This window comes from Pan troglodytes, chromosome 15 (assembly GCF_028858775.2).
Source record: "Pan troglodytes isolate AG18354 chromosome 15, NHGRI_mPanTro3-v2.0_pri, whole genome shotgun sequence".
Lineage (NCBI taxonomy): Eukaryota > Metazoa > Chordata > Mammalia > Primates > Hominidae > Pan > Pan troglodytes.
The window spans coordinates 101,334,520-101,353,050 of NC_072413.2; the positions used below are offsets into that span (position 1 = coordinate 101,334,520).

Genomic DNA, 18,531 nt, shown 5'->3' on the forward strand with positions numbered 1-18,531 from the left:
CAATGCACATTGATTGCCTGAACTCAGGGTACTCCTGAAGTACCAATCATCACGTTGCATCATAATTGTTGGTTTCCTTGGAGGCACAGGGTCAGGCTCCGCGTGGGCAGGAGAAGTCTTCAGGGTGTGTTTGCTGGATTAACGAAAGGTCGATGCCAATACAGGACACCCCTGCAGGTGAGGATCCCCCTCCTCAATCTGATCCTGAGAAGACGCCTTCTCCGGCCCTTTGGTCCCACCCACCCTGACTCTCCCAGGTGAAAAGCAGCTGGTGGTGATATTTGCATGACTGTGCCAGCTGGAACTTTTACTGTAGGGCCGTTTCCTAAGATCATTTCCTAAGACTCTCTCATCACTCTGATGGGGACAGGAAACTGCTCTGGGCACAGCACTTGTGCGATCTCCAGCCACAAAAAGCCGTTAATCTGGCCAAGAGCAGAGGCTTGCGGGTGAAGGGAGTGGAAGGGCTGCTGAAGATGGAGATGGTGCTTAGTTTTTTTTGTGGGTAGAAGAGTGCAGAGAGGCCCCTGCTCATCCCAGGAGAATGAAGTAGGCTTTTTGTTCTAAAGGGCCAGGTCTCTAAAAGCAACGGATTATATTGTTCAGGCTGCGTCAGTGGTGTTTGTGTTTTCAAAACCAACAGTGGGCCGGGTGCAGTGGCTCATGCCTGTAATCCTAGCACTTTGGGAGGCCGAGGTGGGTGGATCATTTGAGGTCAGGAGTTCAAGACCAGACTGGCTAACATGGTGAAACCCCATCTCTACTAAAAATACAAAAATTAGCCAGGCATGGTGGCGGGCACCTGTAGTCCCAGGTACTTGGGAGGCTGAGACAGGAGAATCTCTTGAACCCAGGAGGTGGAGGTTGCAGTGAGCCGAGATTGCACCACTGCCCTTCAGCCTGGGTGACGGAGTAAGACTCTGTCTCAAAAAAAAAAAAAAAAAAAAAAAAAAGCAAGAGCAGAAAGCTACCAGGCAGTTGCAGGGGGCTCCCTAAAGCCAGCTTATAACCAGGAACCAAAAATAGGGCTTGGCACGAGGAGGGGAAGAGGGGTGTGTGTCTCAATGAGGGGAATGGCAACATCTCTTTGTGCTCTACAGGTTTTAAAAAACAAAATGGCCAAGGCTCTCCCCAGGTGTCGATGGGGTGGGAGGCATGGCCCAACTCCTGAAGATGTCATGGCACAGTGGGCAGCCACCATGGGGAATCCGGCCAGGATGACAGAGACAGCCCTGCAGCATGGCACTGCTCACAGTGGGGCCAGGCCCTGGAGGAGTCTCCTGAAGCCACAAACATACATAGTCCGCACCCTCCCCTGCCCCAAACTCAGCGTGTAGCAGATCAACCTCTGTACTATCAGCCAAGCCAATACAACAAGCACAGTGATCTGTGGACTACTCCCCAAGAACAAAACATCGAAGAACAGCCAAGCTGGCACGCTGGCTCACACCTGTAATCCTAGCACTTTTCAAGGCCGAGGCAGGCAGATCCCTTGAGCCCAGGAGTTCGAGACCAGCCTTGGCAACATGATGAAACCCTGTTTCTACAAAAGGCACAAAAATTAGCTGGGTGTTGTGGGAGGATCACTTGAGCCAAGGAGGTAGAAGTTGCAGTGAGCCTTGATTGCACCCTGCACTCCAGCATGGGTAACAGAGCAAGACCCTGTCTCTAATAAATAAATAAATGAAAATAACAGCCATTCATCAGAACAGCCATTCATCAGAACAGCCATTCATCCCGGCTCTCAGCACCTCCAATCTGCACCCTGTACTGGTCAGCCCAAGCTATTCTAGAGAGTGCTACCCCACAAGTCTCCCTAAGCAGTCTGACCATAATAACAGCTAAAGATAGGTGCCTCTGATACTTCATATACTGTGCCAGGGGAATGCCACAATTTACTCACCTGGCACTGGCACCAACCCACCCAGATGGGCACCATAACTGCCCCCATCCCACTGCTGAAAAACAGGCATAGAGAGACTAAGTAAGTGCTGGGGTTTACTCATCCAGTAAGCAGGAGCACGGGTTCAGACCCCAACCCCTCCTCACAGCCTTCCAGGGCTCCACCCCGCCCATGGTCTCACCACCCTTCCGGTCACTGCCGCCCACCTTCCCCCTCCTGGGCATCCTCCACACTCCTCACTGTCCCCTCAATCCCTCCCCCAATACTCTTGGCCTCTGTTGGGTTTTCTCCCTCCTTTCCCTACCTTCCAGGGTACCTGACCCCAAAAAGCCCTTCCAGGCTCTCCCTAACCTGATGTGCCTCTCCATCCCTTGAACTCCCAAAGTCTCTCTCAATCTTTTGTCACCACAACTCACAGTTAGGGAAGAATTTTGCACGACAAACAGCACATACATTCAAATTCGTAACTGAAACAGGACGTTTCCCAGAACGATACTGTACTTACCGCCACCAGATGCAAAGCACCCTGACCTAGTCTGTGCTGCTTTTATTTTTAAAAACGTTTTGCTGCGTAGAATGTGCCACACCAAGAGTGAGCCCGAATGTAGCATGGACCAGGTGGTTACAATGCGTTCATGTTGGGTCATCAGGGGCAATCAATGCGTTACCCAGGGAGACGCTGATAACAGGGCAGGCTCTGCATGTTGGGGGTGCTGGGGGCACTTGGGATAGTTTGTATCTTCCTCTCAATTTTGCTATGAACCTGGAACTGCTCTAAACTGCTCTAAAAAATAAGATCTTTTTTTTTTTTTTGAGACAGAGTTTCACTCTTGTTGCCCAGGCTGGAGTACAATGGCAGGATCTCGGCTCACTGCAACCCCTGCCTCCCGGGTTCAAGTGATTCTCCTGCCTCAGCCTCCGCAGTAGCTGGGATTACAGGCACCCTCCACCATACCCGGCTGATTTTTGTATTTTTAGTAGAGACGGGGGTTTTGCCATGTAGGCCAGGCTGGTCTCGAACTCCTGACCTCAAGTGATCCACCCACCTCAACCTGCCAAAGTGCTGGGATTACAGGTGTAAGCCACCGCACCTGGCCAATAAATTTTTTTAAGAGATAGGGTCTTGCCCTGTTGCCCAGGCTAAAACTGGGCTGTTGCCCATTTCCTCCCTGCTTCCTGATGCTCCTGTCTTTTCCTCTGGGGGCCAAGCCAAGTGCAGCTCACTGCAGCCTTGATCTCCAAGGCTCAAGAGATCCTCTTGCCTCAACCTCCCAAGTAGCTGGGACTACAGGCACACAACACCATGCCTGGCTAATTTTTGTGTTTTTTGTAGAGGTGAGGTTTCTCTATGTTGACCAGGCTGGTCTTGAGCTTCTGGGCTGAAGCAATCCTCCTGCCTCTGCCTCCCAAAGTGCTGGATTACAGGTGTGAGCCACTGCACCTGGCCAAAAAAAAATTTAAATGCTCCTCTGGCCCCACTAAATTGATTGTACGTCTTGGCTGCTCCCTGCAATGTGGACATTCCCTAGAGAACTTGATCATTCTTTTGGGCAAGTTTTTTATTTTCTCATAAATAAATAATAAAAATTATTTCTCATAAATAAATAAATAAATATCTATTTTTTAATTTTAATTTTTATTTTTATTTTTTTTGAGACAGAGTCTTACTCTGTTACCCAGGCTGGAGTGCAGTCTCCAGCTCTCCAGTGCGATCTCAGCTCACCACAACCTCTGCCTCCTGGGTTCAAGCGATTCTCCTGTCTCAGCCTCCCAAGGAGCAGGGATTACTGACATGTGCCACCACGCCCGGCTAATTTTTGTATTTTTAGTAGAGACGGGGTTTCACCATGTTGACCAGGCTGGTCTTGAACTCCTGACCTCAGGTGATCCACCCACCTCGGCCTCCCAAAGTGCTGAGATTATAAGCATGAGCCACTGCGCCCGGCCTCTCATTCCGCTTTATATCATACCATGTAATTTAGGTAAAAGTCATGCTGCTGCCCATGGTGACCAACTGTCCTGCTTTGCTTGGGATGAGCTGGTTCCTAGGTGGAGGGATTTTTGGTGCTCTAACGCAAGGGTTCTCCACCCCTGGGCCACAGACTGGTGGCCTGCTCACGGCGGGGGGTGAGCGGTGGGCGAGTGAGCATTCCCGCCTGAGCTCCACGTCCTGTCAGATCAGATTTGATTCTCATGGGAGTGTTAACTCTACTGTGAACCGCGCATGCGAGGGATCTAGGTTGCGCACTGCTTATGAGAATCTAATGCCTGGTGATTGGAGGTGAAACTGTGGTTTCATCCTGAAACCATCCCCCCGCCGCCACCAGTCTGTGGAAACTGGTTCCTGGTGCCAAAAAGCTTGGGGACCCCGGCTCTAATGAGAACATCCCGAGGAAACCAGGAGGTGCTCCGCCTCCCTACATGGGCCCCAGCGTCCACACAGGGAAAGAGCTTTGCTCAGAACCTGCTTGCTGGCAGGCAATGTGCCAACGCGGGCAGCTGCTGTGTTACCACCCTAGCACTGATAGCCCCGCAGGCTTGACCTTGGGCATGCTCTCCACAAACACCTGCTGGGTTGCACTGGGCTGGAAAGGTTGTGAATTCCATTGCTAAACCTGCAGGGGTCCCCTTTGCTGCTCACTGGGGGCTTCTCAAGGTTCTGACCAAAGGGCCATGTGGCCAGGAGGCAGCAGGCACAGGAGTTAGAGCAGTCAGAGTGGCCCCTGCCCAGAGACATGCGGCTGTCCCAGCAATATCAGTTGACACGGAAGCTTCCAGCACTCACTCTTGATCTCCATACACATCTCAAGAACCTCACTTTAGGCCGGGTGCGGTGACTCACACTTGTCATCCCAGCACTTTGGGTGGCCGAAGCAGACAGACATCCTTGAGCCCAGGAGTTTAAGACCAGCCTGGGCAACATAGTGAGATCCCCTCCCCACCAATCTCTACAAAAAATAGAAAAATTAGCCAGGTGTGGTGGCATGTGCCTGTAGTCCCAGCTACTCAGGAGGCTAAGGTGGGAGGATCACCTGAGCCTGGGAGGTTGAGGCTGCAGTGAGCCATGACTGTATCACTGCACTCAGGCCTGGGTGACAGAGCAAGACCCTGTCTCAAAAAAAAAAAAAAAAAAAAAAAGAACCACCCTCACTTCGATAGCACTGCCTGCACTACCTATGGCACCATGATTCCCCTTTACTGAGACCCATCACGACCACATATGTCTCCACTGGCCAGGGACGGACTATAAGAGCTCAAAAGAGGAAAATGTTATTTGGAGGAAGTGGGGAACCTGCAGGGCTCCCCCGAGCACATGCTGCCCTGAGGGTATGCCATTCCAAGGAAAACCGTTTTTTTATTTGTTTTTGAGACGGAGTCTCACTCTGTTGCCCAGGCTGGAGTGCAGTGGCACGATCTCGGCTCACTGCAACTTCCACCTCCCAGGTTCAAGCAATTCTCCTGCTTCAGCCTCCCAAGTAGCTGGGATTATAGGTGCCCGCCACCACGCCCAGCTAATTTTTGTATTTTTAGTAGAGACGGGGTTTCACCATGTTGGCGAGGCTGGTCTCAAACTCCTGACCTCATGATCCACCCACCTCAGCCTCCCAAAGTGCTGGGATTACAGGCGTGAGCCACCGTGCCCGGCCTGGAAAAAGGTATTTTGAAGCATAGAGCTGGCGAGCATGACATGTCTACAGAGGCCCTGCTCATCCCAGGCCTGCCAGTTTGTGCCCCGGGTTAGAGTTCTACTAAAACAATCTAAATTCTCACAGTACATGTTAATAACCTGAGAACCAAAGATAAAAATCCGTCTGTCTCAAGACGTGTAAAATTTCATAGAAGGCCAACAGAATCAGAGATACAATAATGTTCACAATAAATTCTTTAGACAATTTAATCCAAAGAACCAAATAAAAACACTGTCATTGCAATTTTAAAAGGCTCGTAGGCACATAGTATGCATATCAGAATTTCTGGTGAACATTGAATGCTGGGTTTTGTTGGGAGGTGGCAGCTATCATTAAAATAGAAAAGTACTAGGAGCTGACTTGATCTGGGCAGTAACACAAAATTAAACAAATGTATCTACGTTTAAAAAAAGATTCAAATTCAAACTTGGAAGGATATATTATCTGAAAATAAAAAATGTTTCTAGCTGGCAGGGAGGTAGAAGAGAGCCCTGAAAATAATTGTCTAACACCTGGATTCTAGACCAGCTCTTCCTAAAGCAGCCCATATATTAGTCATGGTTTCTCTTCTGAAAAATAGGGGTTGGGACCAAAAGGCCTTCCATGTCCCCTCTAGATCTAAGCATCTCTCACTCTAAAACAGAAATTGCAAGCTGGGTGCAGTGGCTCACGTCTGTAATCCTAGCATTTCAGGAGGCCAAAGCAAGCAAATCACCTGACCTCAGGAGTTCAATACCAAGACAATGTGATAAATACAAAAAATTAGCCAGGCATGGTGGTGCATGCCTGTAATACCAGCTACTTGGGAGGCTGAGGCACGAGAATTGCTTGAACCCAGGAGGCCGAAGTTGTAGTGAGCTGACATTGCACCTCTGCACCCCACCTTGGGAGACAGAGTGAGACTCTGTCTCAAAACAAACAAACAAACAAACATATAAAAATTTAAAAATATATATATATATACAAAATTAGCCAGGCATGGTGGTCCATGCCTGTAATCCCAGCTACTCGGGAGGCAGAAGCAAGAGAATCAATGGAACCTGGGAGGTGGAGGTTGCGCTGAGCCAAGATTGCACCATTGCACTCCAGCCTGGTAGCAACAAGAGTGAAACTCCATCTCAAAAAATAATTAATTAATTAATTTAATTAAAAAGTGAAGCAGAAATTGCAAACCGGTGGCCCACTGGCTAGATAAAATCCGTCCAAGTTTTGTTTGCCCTGCATGGAGTTTTTGTTTTTTTCTAACTGAATATAAATGCCTCTAAATTGAGGCCCTCCGGTTTGCCACAATTACTGCCGTTCCTTATTGCCTTGCCCCAGCCTGCTTCCCTCTTTGCCATCACCTGCTTGGCCCCTGAAGGACTCGGGCTTGGGACTGCCGTGCTATGGGGCTAAGGGATTTCCAGCACTGCACTTGTTCCCATTACCACTTAAACCCTACTGAAAGATGATCTCAATTTATTTTGGTTTCTACCTGTGTTGCTGAGCAAATTTCACAGCTTTACAATTTGGACGGGGGTGGGCACCCTGTAGAGTACTATCATTCCTATTATACAGGACACTAATAGCTCAAAATACAAAAGACACTTGTTCAAAGTCACAGAGTTAGTAAGTCAGAGAGTTAAAATAATTTCTGTTTGCCAAGGAAAGTTTTAATTTGAAAAACCTGGAAATATACAAACCGAAAGCAAATTTCATATATACATGATTATAATTAATATTTATGGCATACACCATGTTTAATTGCAGAAATGTAATCATTTATATATTCACCATTTTGTATATATTTGCTTTTGTTTTTTTAAGAGATGTGGGTCTCACTATGTTGCCCAGGTTGGAAAGAAGTGGCTATTCACAGGCGTGATCATAACACAGCACAGCCTTGAACTGCTGGTCGCGCAAGTGGTCCTCTTGCCTCAGCCTCTCGAGTATCTGGGGCTATAGGTGTGCAACGCCATGCCCAGCTTTTATGTTGTATATATTTGGATGTAGTCACTTAGGCTATTATTGTAGGGTAGTGGCTTTTTGTTATTGTGGTAAAATAATGGTTAAAGTTTACCATTTTAACCCTTTTCAAGTGTACAGTTCAGCGGCATTAAGTCTATTTACATTATTGTTCAACTCTCACCAACATTCATCTCCAGAACTTTTTCATCTTGTAAAACTGAGACTCCGAAACATTGAACCACGACTCCCTCTAGCCCCTGCCCCAGCCTTTCTGTCTCTATGAATTTGCCTGCTCTGGGTACCTCATACTAATAGAATTCTATAGTAATTCTCCTTTTGAAACTGGCTTATTTCCCTTAGCTAAACGGATGAACCCCGAAGACATTATGCTAAAGGAAATAGACCAGTCATGACTTTAAATTCTGACTGTGATTTTATCGCAGCAAAGGTGTGTGTTAAAAATGGCTATGAACTTTGTAGATGCCTAGCAAGAGAGCATGGAATGTGAATGACCCAGCCCGGAAGACTTCCTTCTGCATGAAATACCCAAACATACAAGTAGCCTTTATGAGCGAAACTAAAAAAAGGATTTCTGAGCACAGGCTCCTGGCACATAAAGCTCAGAATAGCTGAGCTTCACTTACCAACTATAACAGCACAAAATGTCACGCCGGGAATATTGAATGTGGGAGTTCAGTGCTCAAGGAAAAAAATCGCTCACCTAATTTAAGGAAACCCTAAATGAATCAATTTTTTTTTGTTGTTAAAAACTCTGTATTGCAACAGTCCCATCTGGTGCTAACTATATTTGCTTAGAGAAAGCAGTACCACAAAAGAAAGGTTATTTAGAGCATGCAATGGTTTCTGGATGGTTCTTCCATCTACTAGAGAACATGACAGAGACCTAAGAAATTGACCCTAAATATGGATATAAATTTGTGTAAACGTAAGGTTAGAAACATCACATTCTGGGCCGGGTGTGGTGGCTCACAGCTGTAATCCCAGCACTTTGGGAAGCCAAGGTGGGTGGATCACTTGAAGCCAGGAGTTGGAGACCAGCCTGGCCAACATGGTGAGACTCTCTACAAAAAATACAAAATGCAAAATACAAAAATTAGCCAGGCGTGGTGACGCATGCCTGTAGTCCCAGCTACTTGGGAGGCTTCGATCACTTGGACCCAGGAGACAGAGGCTGCAATGAGTCTAGATCAAGCCATTACACAAGACCCTGTCAAAAAACAAACAAACAAACAAACAAACAAACAGGCACAGTAGCTCATGCCTGTAATCCCAGCACTTTGGGAGGCCGACGCGGGCGGATCACAAGGTCAGGAGTTCGACACTCCTGACCAGGAGCCCAGCCAATATGGTGAAACCCCTGTCTCTACTAAAAATACAAAAATTAGCTGGGCATGGTGGTGTGCACCTGTAGTCCCAGCTACTCGGGAGGTTGAAGCAGGAGAATCACTGGAACCTGGGAGGCGGAGGTTGCAGTGAGCTGAGATTGTGCCACTGCACTCCAGCCTGGGCGACAGAGCGAGACTCCACCTAAAAAAAATAAAAATAAAAAAAGAAATATCACCTTCTGGGTCAAGAAGATAATCAGATTCATTTTACCTTATACCAGAAGCCCTTGCTTCTGTACCGTCCGTCTCCCTGTAAGATGGTCACCCTGGGAAATTGGCAGGATAGCCTGTCCTACCTTGTGAGGGTATTTAAATGACGGCAGACTTGACTTCAGGAGAGTGACCAAAATATAGGTTAGTTTCCTGCTGTCCACATCACAAGAGAGGAGTCTGATGGGAAAGAGATCACAGCCTGCTGGGCTTTACCAGGAAACACACGCTGTTCATCTCTCAGGACCCTGCCTCCTGCCCGTATCCACACACCAGCTCTGCTCAAGTGATCCTCCTGCCTCAGCCTCCAGAGTAGCTGGGATTATAGGTGGGCAACACCGTGCCTGGTTTTTATTTTGCATATATTTGGATATAGTAACTTAGGTTTTAATTGTAGCCTCGGTCAAGCTGTATAACCTCTCTGTGCCTCAGTTTCCTCATCTGTGCAGAAGTGGAGCAGCAACAGAATCTCTGTCAGAGGACTGCTATTGTGGGGATCCAGTGATTAGTGTATCTGAAGCAACAAGGCCACCAAACCACAGCTGCCACCGGGTACTGGCTGACGCTTTAGGAGTCTCCCAGAGTGGATGATGAGCAAGGGCCATGCTCTACATTTCGTGTGATTTGAGGTTTTTTTAAATCATGTCCCCAAAGCGATATGTTCTCTCACTAGACCCTCCAGAAGAAAAAACAAAACAAAACAAAATCTAATATGTTTAACACCTAACCCCAGGTACCTGTGAATGAGACCTTATTTGAAAATAGGGTTATTGCAGATTTAATTGAGTTACAATGTGGTCATGCTGGAATAGGGCAGGTCTTCAATTAAATATGTCTGGTGTCCTTATAAGAAGAGACACAGAGGCCGGGTGCGGTGGCGAGGTGGCTCACACCTGTAATCCCAACACTTTGGGAGGCCAAGGCGGGTGGATCATCTGAGGTCAGGAGTTCAAGACCAGCCTGGCCAAAATGGTGAAACCCCATCTCTACTAAAAATACAAAAATTAGCCAGGCGTGGTGGCAGGCGCCTGCAATCCCAGCTACTGAGGAGGCTGAGGCAGGAGAATCGCTTGAACCTGGGAGGCAGAGGTTGCGGTGAGCCGAGATCGCATCACTGCACTCCAGCCTGGGCAACAAGCGCGACACTCCATCTCAAAAAAGAGAGAGAGAGACACAGAGAGGAAAACGCCAAGTGAAGATACTTTACGCAAGGGCAATGAAACCAAGTGATGACAGAGGCGGATTTGGAGCTCTATGGCTGCAAGCTGAGAAACGCCAAAGACTGCCGGCAGCCATCAGATGCTGGAGAGTGCATGCAGTGGCCAACCCAAGGATTTTGTACCTTCTGGACTACGGAACTGTGAAAAAATGAATTTCTTTTTTTTTTTTTTTGAGACGGAATTTCACTGTCGCCCAGGCTGGAGTGCCGTGGCGTGATATCAGCTCACTGCACTCCAAGGTTCAAGCGATTCTCATGCCTCTCAGCCTCCCGAGTAGCTGGTATTACAGGCATCCACCACCACGCCTGGTTAATTTTTCTATTTTTAGTAGAGATGGGGTTTCACCATGTTGGCCAGGCTGGTCTCAAACTCCTAAGGTGATCTGCCTGCCTCGGGCTCCCAAAGTGCTGAGATTACAGACATGAGCCACCGTGCCCAGCCAAAAACTAAAACTGAATTTCTGTTGTTTTAAGCCACACAGTTTCTGTTGCTTTGTTAACAATAGCCCTGGGAAACAATGTCTTAGCTGTTTAAATCCTCTAGGGCTGGCAGATAGAGGGCATGTGATACATATCCATTGAATGAATGAATAAATGAGTAAAGATAAACACAGAGGTAAGGCAAGCAATGGGGAATAAATGATGGGGCAGATGTGGGTGCACACACACACCTGGAGGGGGAGAGCCCACACACACACCTGGAGGGGGACAGAGCACATGCACACCTGGAGGGGGACAGAGCCCACACACACACCTGGAGGGGGACAGAGCACAGACACACCTGGAGGGGAAGAGTGCATACCCACACCTGGAGGGGGGACACAGCATATGCACACCTGGAGGGGGACAGTGCCCACACACACCTGGAGGGGGACACAGCCTACATACACACCTGGAGGGGGACAGAGACCACGCACACCTGGAGGGGGACAGAGCCTACATACACACCTGGAGGGGGACAGAGCACACGCACACCTGGAGGGGAACACTGCACACCTATACCTGGAGGGAGACAGAGCCCACGCACACCTGGAGGGGGAGAGTACATGCACACCTGGAGGGGGACAGAGCCCATGCACACCTGGAGGGGGAGAGTACATGCACACCTGGAGGGGGACAGAGCCCACGCACACCTGGAGGGGATACAGCCCACGCACACCTGGAGGGGGACAGAGCACACGTACACCTGGAGGGGGAGAGCACAAGCACACCTGGAGGGGGAGAGCACACGCACACCTGGAGGGGAACAGAGCACACACACACCTGGAGGGGGACAGAGCACACGTACACCTGGAGGGGAGAGCACACGCACACCTGGAGGGGGAGAGCACACACACACCTGGAGGGGGACAGTGCACACGTACACCTGGAGGGGGAGAACACATGCACACCTGGAAGGGGAGAGCACACACACACACATGGATAGGGAGTCACTCGTTCTTTTCTATGAGCATTCAGTCCCCAACTTTGGGTCTAAAAGGTCAGCTGAAACTTGGCTCCTGGAAAATCTATCATGTCGGTATGTCCCAGAGTACAAGGGCTTCCAACTGTCCAAGGAACCAAAAATCTGAATTTTTAGGTGAAATCTTCCATGTTTTTCTTTTCTTTTCTTTTTTTGAGACGGAGTCTCACACTGGTGCCCAGGCTATAGTGCAATGGCACGATCTTGGCTCACTGCAAGCTCAGCCTCCCGGATTCAAGCGATTCTCCTGCCTCAGCCTCCCGAGTAGCTGGGATTACAGGCACCCGCCACCACGCCCGGCTAATTTTTTGTATTTTTAGTAGAGACGGGGTTTCACCGTGTTAGCCAAGATGGTCTCGATCTCCTGACCTCGTGATCCACCCACCTTAGCCTCCCAAAGTGCTGCAATTACAGGTGTGAGCCACCATGCCCGGCCTAAAACCTTTCATGTTTTTCAATGTTGTCTTACAAAAGTCCCCACTCTGGGGTCCATTTGCATCTCCAGTGTCTGGCGCCCCCCGGGCAGGATATGCAGTGGCTAATGAAAATCTGTAGCATAAAGGAGAACGCATCCTCACAGGTCTGAAGACAGCACACCTGAGTGGATCTTCTGGGATCCACTATCAGGGTTATGACTTGGATCCTGCCTCCCCTCATGTGAAACTTTCAAAAGCACTGGAGTAAAGGAAATCCAGCTGAGGGAAGAGAGGCAAATCCCTGGGACCCAGATGCACCACACAGGACTATTAGTCCCTAGTCAGGGGGAAGAGCTCTGAAGCTGGGAATCAGGACACCTGACCCCCCAGCTGGAGGCAAATCATCTCTCTGAGTCTCGGCTTCCTCGTCCATAAAATGAAGGAATAAAATGTATCCTTGCCACCTCCCAAGGTGTGAGGAGGACAGTGAGAGAGCATGGGTGACGAGGCGTTGTCAGCACGGCAAGGCCATTGGCACCTTCCTAATTCTAACAGCCATGATCAGTCTAATGCCACTCCCATCACGTCGCCATTAGACCTGGGGACCACTTCTCCAACCCACCCATTGGGGCAGAGATTTTGTTCTTCTTATCCACAAACAGACTATCTAAATTAGGGCAGCTCGAATGTCTCAAAAGAAAGCTGCTGAGACTATGCTGAGGGGAAGAAGGGTATTTGGGTTCCAACATCATGGGGGTCCCCCAGTTTTAAGGCACAGGACAGTCCTGGGATCAGCAGCTCCTGCAACCCCTGAGAATTTGTCACTGGGGTGCTGTGTGTGTCTTCAATGTGACCAAGACAATACCAATCCAATATTGTAGGGCCTGCTCTGATCCATCCACGTTTCTCTGTCATCTGCTGCACGTAGGACGCTGCGCAGGCAGAATCAATGCCATTTTGCATTTTTTTCTTTTTCCAGGAATGGGACAATTTCTTTTTCCAGGGATGGCTGCTGGGTGGGATCACAGCTCCACACTTCGGAGGAGGAAGACTTTGTGTCAGTCTCCAGTGATCCCTCACCTGGACCCCTATCTTTCCTCAAACACCTCTGCTTCCTGCCTCTGTCCCTTTTGGAACTAAAGGCCTGTTCCTCAGCCAAAGTCCAGAATCCTTTCTTCTCAAGCATGAGTCCCCTGCCCTCCAGTTGCTTGGCCCAGTAAGGAAGTCAGAGAAGGAAACAGGCAACTGCAATCAAGTGACATGAATGCCAGTGGTGTGGCGTAGGTGCAGCCTAGCCATGGGATGGGCAGGTCACGAAGGCAGGGAGACATGCTGTTCAGAGCGTCAGAGATTTCACGAAGGGCAAGCTTCAGTGGGGTGTCCAGCAAGCAGATATTTGCCTCTACTTGTTTACATGTGACCTCCTGGGCAGGGTCTGTGATGTAGGCGGGCCTGCACCCTCACTGCCTAGCACAGAATTATGTATTGATAGGGATGCACTAGATTACCATGGTTTAAGACACCAGCCCTCATGTCAGCCGATGCCTCTGTACTCACCAGATAACCTTCAGTTCCCTTCCAGCAGCTTCAAATGTCTGCTCTATGAACACCCCTGTGACTGGCTGGTGCTAGAAGAAAAATTATGCATATACCCTGTAGCATATACCCTGAAGTAGGGGGGACAAGAACTTCAGTTAACAGTGTGCAGCTTTAAAAGTTGAGAGGTTGGGCACGGTGGCTCACACCTGTAATCCCAGCACTTTGGGAGGCCGAGATGGGCGGATCACCTGAGGCTGGGAGTTCGAGACCAGCATGACCAACATGGAGAAACCCCGTCTCTTACTAAAAATACAAAACTAGCCGGGCGTGGTAGCAGGTGCCTGTAATCCCAGCTACTGAGGAGGCTGAGGCAGGCGAATCACTTGAACCCAGGAGGCAGAGGTTGCAAGAGCGGAGATCGTGCCATTGCATTCCAGCCTGGCAACGGAGCGAGACTCCATCTCAAAAAAAAAAAAAAAGTTGAGAGGTGGGTGTCACAGAGGACCAGCTGGCCAGCCAGACTGCCCCTCACAGTGTACAATATCTGAGTCCATTTGAGAGCTCACAGCTCAGAAACACAAGGCTCTCAGTCCATGCAGAGTTGATCTTGGTGGGGGGTGGGAGGGAGGGGACACTCATTCACATTCAACAGAGTCACAGCCAATGTGTAAACAACCAGAAGGCCAGTTTACCAATCTACCTTTCCAGCAGCTATTCCTGTCATCAGGGCATGCACTGAGGTGTGCAATTCATGCACTCATTCAACAAGGTTTTGACAAGCACCAAGTGTCCATTAGTGCACGGACTGTGAGCACCTGACTGGGGAAAATAATGCAGCCAAATGAGGTGGAGATCCAGAAACGGGAAGTGGAATTGTGCAATGAGCTTGGCGTCACACAAGCTGGAGTTCAAATGCTGTCCATCATTTATTAGGGAGGCAACTTTGGGGAAAATTGCTTAACCTTCCTGAGTCTCTTTCCTCACCTGTAAAATGGGTATAACATCTCCTTACATGATTATTAAAGAATGGGATTACATATGTAAAATGCCTAGTTTTGTTTGTTTTTGTATTTATCTGGAGAGGCCATGCCACATAATTTTTAAGGGAACAGGCTTTGGGATCAGACAGAGCTGTCTTTAAATCCTAGCTCTGCCACTTACTAGGTACATGATTTGGGTAAGTTGCTTAATTTTTTTCCACTAAGCCTTGGTTCGCTCATTTGTAAAATGGAAATACGAATTCCTCATAGGGCCTGGGAAATAAGATAATGTATTCCAAGGACTTAGAAAACTCCTAGGATATGATAAGCATTTAACAAATGGTATGATTAAGAGTAATTTTTAGGTGCCAATATCCAGAATAAACAAGGAACTCAAACAACTCAGTGACAAAAAATAAATAAATCTGATTTTTAAATAGACAAACGATCTCAATAGATATTTCTCCAAGAAAGACATACAAGTGGCCAACACATGTATGAAAAAATGCTCAATGTCACTAATCAACAGGGAAACGCAAATCAAAACCACAAAGACAAAAAACAGCAAATGCTGGCAAGGGTGCAGAGAAAAGGGAACTCTGATGCACTGTGGGTGGGAAGGTAAATTAGTACAGCCATTATGGAAAACAGCATGGAGGTTCCTCAAAAAACTAAAAATAGATCTTCCATATGATCCAGCAATCCCACTACTAGGTATTTATCCAAAGGAAATCAAATCAATATTATCAAAGAGATATCTGCACCCCCATGTTTATTGCAGCGCCAGTCACAATAGCAAAAGATATGGAATCAACTTAAGCATCCACCAACAAATGAATGGACAGGCTGGTTGCAGTGGCTCATGACTGTAATCCCAGCACTTCAGGATGCCAAGGTGGGAGGACTGCTTGAGGCCAGGAGTTCAAGACCAGCCTAGGCAACATAGTGAGACCCCCCACCCCTCCCACGCCATCTTATTATTTAAAAAAAAAAAAAAGGATAAAGAAAATGTGTTATAGGCTGGGCGTGGTGGCTCATGCCTGTACTCCCAGGACTTTGGGAGGCCAAGGCAGGTGGATCACACAGGAGTTCAAGACCAGCCTGTCCAATACAGTGAAACCCTGTCTCTACTAAAAAAAAAAAAAACAAAAATTAGCCGGGCTTGATGGCACGCACCTGTTGTCCCAGCTACTTGGGAGGCTGAGGCAGGAGAATCGCTTGAACCCAGGAGCCGGAGGTTGCAGTGAGCTGAGATCAGACCACTTGCACTCCAGCCTGGGTGATACAGTGAGACTCCGTCTCAAAAAACAAAAGTCTTACATATACTGGAATACTATTCAGTCATAAAAAAATAATGAGATCCTTTTATCTGAAGCAACATGGCTGAGACTGGAAGACAGTATCATATTAAGTGAAATAAGTCAGGCACAGAAAGATAAATACCACATATTCTCATTCATATGTGGGAGCTAAAAAAAAATTCGAGTTCATGGAAGTAGAGACTTGAATTGTGGTTTATTAGAAGCTGGGAAGGCTAGTGGGAGGAGGGGAGAGGTTGATACAAAATTGCAGCTCAATAAGTTCTAGTGCTCTGTAGTATTTCAAGGTAAATATACTTAACAACAATCTATTGTATATTTTCAAAAAGCTAGAAAAGAGAATTCTGAATGTTCCCAACACAAAGAAATGATAAATATCTGAGGTGATGGATATGCTGATTACTGTGCTTTGATCATTACACATTGTATACATGTACTGAAATATCACTTTGTATCCCACAAATGTGTTATGTATTAACTAAAAATAAAAGGGAGAAAAAGAACACAAAAGTATAATTTTTTAAAGTTGTCCATGGTTGCATATAAATGAGTGGTACACATATTAAAAAGCAGTTAAAATTATTACAAACTTCAACGAAATTAAAAATTGTGCCACTAAACATACAAAAAAGCTAATTACTTCGTGTTTCATTATTAAAACTTTTCTGAAAAGGAAGGCCTCTCACCTCAGAGTAGTTTCATGCCTATACTTTCCAACAGAGTTTCTAAAATAACATCATTTTTGTGCTGCCAAGCAAAAAGTCAGATCTGTTTCAAGATTGCTAAGTCATGCTCCACAGTGAAACAGCAGCAGCATGTCTGGGATCCCCTTTTCTAGTTCGTCTGATAGGAACCCTGGTACTCATAAGGCACTGTGCATTTGGCTTAACAACTATACACCAAGGTACACACTGCGGGATTATAAAAGTCCTTGCCCTACAGAACACAAATCACCTCTCAATTCTGGATTGTGCCTTTATTTCTTCCTACCAACACTGCCAATTTTTAAGTTGTTTATAAAGCTTTTAGTTATGGAATCGCGATCTTGGATTTTGATAAAAATCAACATAGCTGCCAATTCTAACCTCAGTGCAAATGCAACTGGTCTATAACAAAGGGCAGCCCCTTATCTACCTCATCCTGTCCTCAGCAACATTGCTCTTTTCCAGATCGGGAAACCTGCACGGCCGCTCAGGACTTTTCGATGACTGCACCTTAGAGACCAGAGTGCAGGTTAGCGGGGCTCTCGCTCCATCAGTCAAGTGAGGTCTTCAAACTTCAGGGTGAACTATGGATGTGTTTTTAAGACTCAAGTTTTCACAAAAAAAATCCAAGTTTCAGAAAGAATGGGAGAGTTTCAACAGAACTAAAATATGAGAGCCTCTCTCTAAATAATAAAAAAAATTTTTTTTTTTTGGAGACAGTCTCGCTCTGTTGTCCAGCCTGGAGTGCAGTGGTGTGATCTCGGCTCACTGTAACCTGTGCCTCCCGGGTTCATGGATTCTCCTGCCTCAGCCTCCCGAGTAGCTGGGATTACAAGCGAGCCACCACGCCCAGCTAATTTTTTGTATTTTTAGTAGAGACAGGGTTCCACCATATTGGCCAGGCTGGTCTCAAATTCCGGACCTCAGGTGATCCGCCCACCTCAGCCTCCCAAAGTGCTGGGATTACAGACGTGAGCCACCGCGACCGGCCTAAATAATAGTAATTTTCAACGGAATACATTGGAATCTCATTATAAATGCCTGCTCTGGGCTACGATTTGCTTATCAAAGAATTCACAAGTCATAAACTAGAGGGGTGGACTCGACGTGATGCCCACTAGGAGAAAGGTGACAAGAGAAGCACGAAGGATAGCGCTTTTCAACCCTGGGAGAGCAGGGAGGCCTTCACCAGAAGGTGGGAACCCACCACGAAGCGCCTTCAGGAGACCCCGGGATTCCAAACCAATTAAGGGCCTCCTCTTCCGAAAACCGGAGGCGACGCGCTGAGCTAAGCGCGCAGGCTGGGTTGCGGGCCGACACCGAGGCGGCGCGGCCCCGCGACCGCCCTGGGCGGTCACTGGCGAGTCACGGACTCGTTCCGCCAGCGGCCAATCCACCCCGAGTCCGAAACAGAAGACGTCCCTGGGATGAAAGACCCAGGCCTGGGGCTTAAGGTGGAAAAACAACTCATTCCTCGAGGCCCGGAGACGGGCGTCCCGGGAGGACGGGAAAGGGAGATGAGCGCCCGCTGCGGGGAGAACGCGGTCGGGTTCCTCTGCCCGAAGGTGGCGGCCGCAAAAACACGGCCTCGAAAGCAGTTTCGAGGACGATGGCTCCTGCGTCCCGGGAGTCGCCATGACGCCGCGGCCTGTCCCAGACCCGGCGAGGGAGGGGACCAACCACCATCTTCCCCTCAAGGCCCAAACCGACAAAGAACGGCCCCCGGCGCCCTGGCCC

At 48.1% G+C, this 18,531-nt stretch overlaps 1 protein-coding gene and 1 long non-coding RNA gene across 2 annotated transcripts; one reads left to right on the top strand and one right to left on the bottom strand.

The window, feature by feature from the left end:
• Positions 1-70: 70 nt before the first annotated feature.
• Positions 71-1,699, top strand: LOC129136915 (uncharacterized). The gene is made up of 2 exons (XR_008538949.2): positions 71-177; positions 1,101-1,699. It is a non-coding gene; the product is annotated as an uncharacterized LOC129136915 (long non-coding RNA).
• A 14,568-nt stretch (positions 1,700-16,267) lies between these two features.
• Positions 16,268-18,431, bottom strand: LOC129136916 (uncharacterized). Its single transcript, XM_054665822.2, has one exon. The coding sequence runs from the start codon at positions 18,429-18,431 to the stop codon at positions 17,883-17,885; it is 549 nt and encodes a 182-aa protein (XP_054521797.2). The 3' UTR covers positions 16,268-17,882.
• Positions 18,432-18,531: the final 100 nt, after the last annotated feature.